The sequence below is a fragment of the Brassica napus genome, chromosome C4, assembly GCF_020379485.1.
Source record: "Brassica napus cultivar Da-Ae chromosome C4, Da-Ae, whole genome shotgun sequence".
NCBI classification, from domain to species: Eukaryota; Viridiplantae; Streptophyta; class Magnoliopsida; order Brassicales; family Brassicaceae; genus Brassica; species Brassica napus.
This window is the reverse complement of record NC_063447.1, coordinates 42,473,201-42,483,109: the sequence shown is the minus strand read 5'-3', so window position 1 is coordinate 42,483,109 and position 9,909 is coordinate 42,473,201. Positions and strand designations below refer to the sequence as shown.

The window sequence follows — 9,909 nt, the reverse complement described above, 5'->3', positions numbered from 1 at the left end:
GACTCTCTGAGTGTACTGAGTCTCGGGGACAGTCTCCTGGCCCGAAGAACTGGGAGCGGAAGAAGAGGCCGGGTCTAAACGACTACCCGGCTCACCGAAGATCTCTCTGTAATGGGCAGTAAGTCTTCCTTTTCGAACCTGGAAAAAAAAATGAAATTTTTGAAATTAACATCAACAATATATTTTCCAACATTATCCACCTAATCAACACTAAATAACATAAAATCCGCAAACCTATCTAAATTCCCTATACTAACCACCTAATGTATCCTAAACTAACCAAATTAGAGAGGAATCAGGCTTACCATTGCTACGAAATGGAGAGGAAGTAGAGAGGAAGTAGAGAGGAAAGAAAGAGTGAGCGGTCGGGTGTATATATAAGATTACATATCGTCGCAAATTCGTCGTAAATTTACGACTAAATAGCGAGCAGTTACAAAGGCCCGTCTTTTTTTTTACGAGGAAATTGCGAGTAATCACAAAGGCCCGTGTTTTTTTATACGTGGTATTAACGACAATTTACTTTACGAGGAAATAACGAGGCTTGCTTTCCTATAAATATACCCACAACTCTCACTCTCAAACCACACCCAAACTCCCAAATCACACTTTATCTCAAATTACAATCCTCAAAAAAATCCTATTCAAATTATAAATATTTGAAAAAAATAGGAAAAGGAGAAGATATTAGAATTCATGTGGGCGAGACTTACGTATTATAATTGCTGGAAGTCTTGCCACATGTTAATCTGGTATTTTTCTCCTTTTCCTTTTTTTTTCAAGTTTGTACACAACGAGATATTTACGACGATTTGTGCTTACGTGGAATTAACGGGTTTATGTATAAATCCGTTTACGTGGTCTTTACGACGATTTGTGCTTACGTGGAATTAACGAGTGTTTTTTTTACGTGGACTTTACGACGATTTTTCTTACGTGGAATTAACGTGATTTATGTTTAAATCTTTTTACGTGGTCTTTACGACGATTTCATCCTACGTGGAATTAACGAGTGTTATGTTTAAATCCCTAGAACCCCAAACCCGAAACCTGAAACCCCAAACCCCAAACCCCAAACCCCAAACCCGAAACCCCAACCCCGAAACCCGAAACCCCAAACCCGAAACCCCAAACCCCAATCTTTAATTTTCTACTTCATATATTCCAAACCTCATATTTAATTTTAAGTTTCGTCGTTATTTCCTCGTTGTCTTACGTGGTTTTTACGACGATTTAACCCTACGTGGACTTTACGACGATTTTATTCTACGTGGACTTTACGACGATTTCATCCTACGTGTACTTTACGACGATTTCATCCTGCGTGGACTTTACGACGATTTCATCCTACGTGGACTTTACGACGATTTGTGCTTACGTGGAATTAACGAGTGTTATGTTTAAATCCCTAGAATCAGAAACCCGAAACCCGAAACCCCAAACCCTAAACCCGAAACCCCAAACCCGAAACCCCATACCCTAAACCCCAAACCCGAAACCCCAACCCCCAAACCCCATACCCTAAACCCGAAACCCCAAACCCGAAACCCCAAACCCGAAACCCGAAACCCGAAACCCAAACCCCCATCTTTAATTTTCTACTTCATATATCCCTAGAACCCCAAACCCCGAAACCCGAAAGCCCAAACCCGAAACCCAAAACCCAAAACCCGAAATCCGAAACCAAAAACCCGAAACCCCATATTCCTTATTTTCTACTTCATATATTCCAAACTCCATCTTTATTTCCATTCCAAACCACAATATCCCACATTTGCTTATTCATAAAACAAACTCCCAGCATTCCCTTATTCATAAAACAAACCCCACATTATCTTATTCATAAAACAAACTCCCTCATCTTATTCATAGAAAAAATACATCAATCGGATACATCGACATTCTCGTCATCACTAGAAACATCATCATTTTCATTAAACTCGTCTTCAACAGCTTCGTCTGTGGCATCATCGGTAAGATCTTCGTACTCGTGATTATGCGGATCAATGAGAAGGATGTCATCAATTTCTTGTTCAGGTTCCTCGACTTCATTTATCTGTTCTTCTTGCAATGGTGGTTCTTCTCCACTGATGATTCGTCCTCGAGGTGTAACTTTGATCACTGCTAACCAATTTATACCTGAATCTCTCATCCGAGGGTATGGAAGGAAGCTAACTTGGTCTGCTTGTGAAGCTAAGATGAAAGGCTCGAATTTGTTGTACCTTCGTCCACCGTTGACATCAACTACACCGAATTTGTTAGACCGAACACCTCTGTTGACGACGGGGTCGAACCATTCACATTTGAAGAGGACGCATTTCAGCTTCAGTATCCCTGGAAATTCGACTTCAATAATCTCCGTCAAGATCCCGTAGAAATCTGTTTCCCCTTTCACACATATTCCATAGTTACTGGTCGCCCGCTGTCTACCATAGTCATATGTATGAAAAGTATAGCCTCGTGTGAAATACATCTGTGATGTGGTGACCTTTACAAGTGGAGATTGAATTACTTCGTGTAACCACTTAGGATAATCTGCATCGTCGTCGTCATAATCAACCTGCAAAAATAAAGAGAATGTTAATGAAATACAGATAATGTATGAAAAAAAAGTTTTAGTTAATACCTGATTCCGCAACCACTTAATGAAGTGTTGATCTTTCCTTTTGTCTACGTCACTTGTGGATATACCAGGAAATGTTTCTTCGACTTGAGAAACAAATAGGCTGTAAAATCACATTTTATAGGAATGAATCTCTCGCAATTATACAATTAATTATAGTTATATGTGTTTCGAAGTGTCAATATATGTTACCTTTCAAAATAACGCATCAATGGATCTTCGCAATTGAGTAGAATATAGGTGTGTGCACTATGAGCGTCTTCTTCACTCGACCACCAAACCTCTTTACACTTCCCACCGAGTCGCCCAATCTGGCTAAAGATGTCTGGAACACCAGCAACTGCATATGTTGGCGCAACACCACCATCATCATATCTTCTTGGAGCTCTTCTCCGTGTACGTACTTTTGACGCAAAGTAGTACGATGTGAAGTGAGAAACTTCTTCCGTCAAACTTCCAGCAATTATAGAACCTTCAACTTTGGCGAGGTTCTTTGCTTTTCCCTTCAAATATTTCATGGCTCGCTCATACTGATACATCCATCCGTAATGTACAGGTCCACGAAGCAATGCCTCATATGGGAGGTGGACAGCTAGATGCTCCATGACGTCAAAAAATCCGGGAGGAAATATCTTCTCCAAGTTGCACAATAAGATGGGAATGTTCTCCTGAAGCTGTTCCACAACTTCTTCTTTAAGAGTGCGTGTGCTCAGATCCCTGAAAAATGCTCCAATGCCTTTTATATTCAAAAAAAATTAAACACATTGTTAGTCATATATTATTTTGTAAATTATTGTGATATAATACACTACGTACCTGCAAGTGCTTCATGTACGTTTGTTGGAAGTAGCTCCGCAAATGCAAAGGGCAGTAGTCGTTGCATAAATACATGACAATCATGACTCTTCATCCCGGAGAACTTTTGACCCTTTTCAACACATCTAGAGAGATTCGAAACATACCCATCGGGGAACTTCACTTCTGATGCCACCCAGTTGAACAACACCGACTTTTTTTCTGAAGATAATCTGAATATCGGAACGGGAACTTGTCCATTGCTTTTAATATGTAACTCGCTTCTTGAGCAAATATCCGGCAAGTCCAACCTCGATTTTATGTTGTCTTTTGTCTTCCCTGGGACATTCAATATTGTATTCATGATGTTCTCAAAGAAATTCTTCTCTATATGCATCACATCGAGGTTGTGGCGCAGAAGAAGATCCTTCCAATATGGCAACTCCCAAAATATACTCTTCTTGTGCCAGTTGTGATGAACACCGTAAGAATCTGGCATATTACGAGGGACATGCCAATTACCACCCCAACGAACTGTTTCGTTAGCTCCGTAGTAGTCGATTTGCGCTTCAATTTGTTCTCCAGTTAGATATGGAGGAGGAGTGTCTCTCACAACCCTTTTGTGCCTAAACAAATTCTTGTTTCTTCGGTAAGGATGGCCAATGGGAAGAAATCGACGGTGACAATCAAACCAACTTGTCTTCCTACCATTCTTCAGTTGAAACGCATCTGTCGTTCCATTACAATATGGACAAGCTAATCTCCCATGTGTAGTCCATCCAGACAACATCCCATAGGCAGGGAAATCACTTATGGTCCACAAAAGCATCGCTCGCATCGTAAAATTCGTCTTCGTTGAACAGTCATACGTCCTCACCCCTGTTGACCACAAATCCTTCAACTCTTTTATCAGTGGTTGTAGGAAAACATCCAGGGACCTTTTTGGATGGTTCGGACCAGGTATTAATATGGTCAAGAATAGTAACTCCCGTTGCATGCACATCTCCGGTGGCAGGTTGTATGGAGTAAGAAAGACTGGCCACAATGAATATTGTCTCCCTGACATTCCGAACGGACTAAATCCATCTGTGCATAATCCGAGATACACATTCCGGATATTGCTAGCGAAATCTGGATGTACTTTGTTGAAATGTTTCCAGGCTCTTGCATCTGATGGATGAGTCATCTCACCATCCGTCTGAGTATGCTCGGCATGCCATCTCATCTTTCCAGCAGTCTGCTCTGATTGATACAATCTTTTCAATCTGTCTGTAATTGGTAGGTACCACATCCTTTGGTACGGTACCCTATTACGTCCCCGTCCTTGCGGCTTGAATCGTGGCTTCTTGCAGAATCGACATTCTTCTAGCTTCTCATCATCTCCCCAATAGATCATGCAGTTGTCGATGCAAACATCTATCATCTCCGAAGGCAACCCAAGACTATAAACCAGTTTCTGAATCTCATAATAAGAATCAGCAGACACATTGTCTTCCGGCAAATACTCTTTAAACAAGTCCGCCCATTCGTTCATGCAACTTTCAGGTAGATTGTGATCAGTTTTAATATTCATCATTCTAGCAGCTAACGACAATTTAGAGAGACCTTCTCTACAACCACTGTAAAGTGGTTGATTCGCCGCGCTTAACATTTCGTAAAACTTTTTTGCATCTATATTAGGTTCTTCATCTCCATCATGAGCTACGAATGCATCAGCTACCATATCATGAACCCTATCATAATCTACCATCTCCTCCTGCTGGTAACTATGTTCATTATGCAAATGATGATCAACCGGTTCTTTTTCCTGAAAATTGCTATTACTACTACTAGCTTCATTCTGATCATAATTAAAACCTTCTCCATGTTGAAACCAGATATAGTAATTTGCCGTGAAACCTCTATTTATTAAATGCTTCCAAACATTTTCACGGTTTGCCAGTTTCGAATTGTTGCATTTCCGACAAGGACAGAACATCTTACCACTTTCTTGGGCGAGCGGTGTTGAATCTGCTTGATGCATAAATGTCTCCAGACCCGCAAGGTATTCTTTCGTCACTCTCCCGTTAGCATCTCTATGCATATACATCCACTTCCGCAACTCGTAAATATTCCCGGAGCCAGCCATTTTTTTTCTTTCACGTTTTTTGTTGTTGGTGTGTTTAAAATGATGTTTAAACATCCATATTTATAGGAAAATTCGAATCTGGTAGTTGTAATTTTGCTATGAATTTACGACGAAAATTAATTAGGTGGGCAAAAAAAACGTGTAACACCTATAAAGTTGGTGGATTCAAAAATTTCCTCGCTAAATACACGTAAACTATTTCCTCGTAAATACCACGCAAAGTTTACGTCGTATTTACGAGGAAATAGTTTTTCCTCGTAAAATACTCGTAAAGTTACATCCACTTTACGACGAAATATTTTTGTCGTTACGTTACGAGGAAATAACGATGACTTTAGTTTTTCACGTAAATTCGTCGTAAACTCGACGCAAATTTACGAGGATTGTTTTTCCTCGTTAATTTTCGTCGTTAACCATGTGTTTTCTTGTAGTGGTACCTCTCCAACACCGAGTAATCGTTGAAGATCCTCGGCTGTAGGGCTTCGTAGATATTCATCTCCAAACAATAGTATTATTGCATCAGTGAAATTTGCCAAACATAAACGTGCTGTACTGTCACCAAGTCGGAGATATTCGTCATATGTATCTCCCAATTGACCATATGCCAGCATACGTATAGCTGCCGTACACTTTTGAAGTGGAGATAGTCCGTTCCTTCCGCAAGCACTTCGTCTTTGCTGAAAGTATGGAACTTCATTACTTATACGTTCCACAATGCGAAGGAACAATGATTTGTTCATTCGAAAACGCCTCCTAAACATTTCCGGTGGGTATGTAGGATTACCATTGAAATAATCGTTCCATAGCTGATTGTGTCCTTGTTCCCGATCTCTTTCGATATAAGCCCGTCTTTTGGACTTGTTGGGGTGACCATGAATCACTGAGTCGATGTAATTATCAACAACTTGGTCGACCATTTCTTCTAAAGCTTCATCAACTTCATCACTTGATGAGGAAGACATTGGTGGGTTTTTTTTTTCCTAAAAAAGAAAAGGAGATTTGTAACTACAATTTCATTAATTGTACATATTTCTATAATTCTATTATATGATCTTCTATCAAAATCTTTTTTTTTTTTTGCATTTTTCTATCATATTTTTAATTGTACATTTCTATAATTCTTTCTAATTTTCATAAACCAGATTTTCTTACCAATCTTTTTTTTTACTTCTTCCATATTTTATTTTAACTATAATCTCTTTCTAATTTTCATAATCCATTTTTCCTTAACAATAATTTTTTTTTTACTTCTTACCTTGATGACTTTTTCTTGTATGTTGTTTGTTGTTGAAGGTAGTTCCTCTTGTATGTTGTTTGTTGGTCACGGACTTCACTCGATCAAGAACATCCTAGTTGAATTAAGTTGTTGTAGTTTGTTGTATGTTGTTGAATGTTCGTTTTGTAGTGAGAAAAGAAACAAAAACAAAACAAACAAGTGCAAGAGAAACAAGAGCAAGAGAAGAAATGGAAGATAACTTTGATTAAAAAGCAGAGAGTAGAGACTTCATTTATATAGAGAGACATAGAGTTATAACATAGTACACCCGTGAACTGTTTTAGTACATCCGTGAATCAAGTTCAGAGTTACAACAAAAGCATAATACATAGAGAGACATAGTACATGAGTGACCTGCAGTGTAGAAAGAAACAAAACCTACACTTTCCCGTGAGTAAACCGCAAACAAACAAAGGTAACGACCACTAAGATTGACCTGCAACAACCTAAACTTCCAACCCGTGACCTGCAACACTGTCACCTCCAACCCGTGACCTACAAAAGAAAAGATAACATAATCAGTAAAGCAAAGCAAGGAAATACACATCAACTACTCAAGCAAAGCAAGGAAATACACACAATAGACATCAAAGCATTTCAGAGATGAGTTTATTCTTGAGAGCCACTTCATTATCAGAAAGTGTGTCTATGTTTTTGGCTAGCAAACGATCAAGGATCTTTTGTCTGGAAATGGTGTTTTTCTCAGCTAGGATGCTATGTATATGATCATAAGCTGCTTCATTTGGCTTCTTGCGTTTAGCAGCTTTGCTAGCCTTAACACCAGGAGGTCTAACCTCTTCCTCCTCCTCAGGCACCGCCTCCGCACCAGCTTCCTTCCTTTTGTCCTTCGTCTGAGAGTGTGACCTCCACTTCTGATCAAACCGAAGTTCCCTCCAGCAATGTTCAAGCGTGAACTTGAGATTGTAGTCATTGAAATAGATGTCATGCGCAGTCTTCATGACATCATTTTCACTTTGCCCACTCGCTTGCTCCTTCAGAGCGGTTTCATGGGAACCCACAAACCTGCAGACCTCTGCATTCACCCTTCCCCACCTCTGCTTACATTGACCCCACTCTCGAGGAAGGGAGCCAATGAGCTGAGGACTAGAATTGAAATACGCCTCAATTCTCTTCCAAAAAGCCCCTAACTTCTGTTCATTACTAACTATCGGATCTTTGCTGGTGTTTAACCAAACACTAATCAGTACAAGGTCTTCTTTGGTTGACCACTTTCTCCTTTCCGCTGGTTTAACTAACCCGGGTGAGTTAACAGCAGCCTCAGCAGAGTCAACGTCTATTGGACTACTGCTCTGCGAAGCTAATAGGTTAACAAACCCGGGAGCGTGAAGGGAAAAAGGGTCCATGTTTGAGGGTTTCGTGTTTTTGTTTTGGTTTGAGGGTTTCGTGTTTTTGTTTTGGTTTGGTGGAGTTACTATGTTTTTAAACAAGTTTTTACGTGTGAAAAGAGATAAAATTTAACTAACTATACCAACCAAAATTCATTACAGAACTACTACATAGTAATGAGCAGTCAATAGACATCAAATCAGGCGAAAAAACAGCAAGTTTTACGTTTCAAAAGAGAGAAAATTAAACTATCTCTACCAACCTAAGTACAATTCAACATTAATCACAGCAACCAACCAACCAACAATCAATGTGTCGATTTTATAATATTTACTTGTACTTCTAGTTCTCGTACTAGTTTAGTTTATGTCTAGTTCTAGTTCTACAAATCGTTATACTTTTGTTCTACTTCTAGTCCTACGTCTACTTCAATCCAGAGATAACAATGACCATTGATATAGTTTAGCTGACTCTAACCTTTCATTGTCAATCGAAGCAGACCTTCTCGAGGGAAAGGACCTGCACAGTGAGGTCATAGACCGCCTCATTGAGTGAATTAACCTGTTCCTGGACATGGCAAAAGTATAGGACATTTGTGTTAGTAACTGTATTACAAATACAAGGAAAAAAAATTTACATCATGTTTGACTAACCTCAAGTCTCTCAAACTGTTTACTAAGATTGGACACCCCGAACATCACCTACTCAGCCTCTTCCACCCGTTTAGTTAGCCTCTCGAGCTCCTCCTGCACACCTATCACCCAAGGCTGACGATAATGGAGCCCATCATCCTTGGTTATAACATCAAGAATGATCAGATATACAACTTACAATATAGAACATAAAGAATGATCAGATTATGATATACAACTTAAACTGAAGTTTAACAGAGGAGACTTTACCTCATAGTTTCTGCAGGTGAAGAACCGCTTCCCAGGAAGAGTGTCGTAGTCCTCCTTCCCGCGCACCTCGTTAATGAGTCTCCCACCACACGGACACCTTTTAGGAATACCGTACTCAGAATCCGCCACGAAACTTAACATGTTGATGTGTTCGTGTTGCTTCTTTGAATTTCTTCTATCTTCTTCCGGATCCATCTGTCAAATAAATCAAGATTTTGTCAAATAATTACTCGTAAACCACAATCACGATCTACAACCCTAAACCCACCACTCGATTTAACCCATAAAACGAAACCCATCACTCAATTTATAAACCCATCACTCACCCATAAAACGAAACCCTAATTGGATTTCAAATCTCAGAAAAAAGAACCCTAAATCAAAAAACAATCACGATCTACAACCCTTGATCGAACCCCATATATCGATTTAGATCCCTTACTCGAAACCCCCAATTTTTTTTTGAAATCGAATAATTGCTTCCCACCCCAAATTCGACCCAATAAAGCTATAAACCTACAAGGTACTCACCTACGCTCGTGGATAGAAGAGCTCGTCGTCGATTACGTGGAGAAAATCGCCGGGAATCGTCGTCGCACGAAAAGTCGCCTCTCACGGTGAAACCCTAGTTTTTTCAGAGAAAGGGGAAAATGAGAAGACACGACGTGGCCCGACTTTCCTCCTCCTCAACGCGGAACGCTTGACCAACCAACGTACGCCGCGTGGCAAAATCCGCCCCTTACGGGTTCATGCGCAAGGCCCGGTTCATCAAACTAATCGCATTTTTCTTTTTTTTTTAAATCTACCGGGCCTAAGATTTCGAGCCCACGAACCTGTT

General features: G+C 39.9%; 1 protein-coding gene across 1 annotated transcript; it reads right to left on the bottom strand.

The window, feature by feature from the left end:
- Positions 1-7,409: 7,409 nt before the first annotated feature.
- LOC106408563 (glutathione S-transferase T3-like) lies at positions 7,410-8,186 on the bottom strand. The gene has a single exon (XM_013849309.1). It carries the CDS (start codon positions 8,184-8,186, stop codon positions 7,410-7,412), a length of 777 nt encoding a protein of 258 aa, XP_013704763.1.
- Between the last annotated feature and the right edge of the window lie 1,723 nt (positions 8,187-9,909).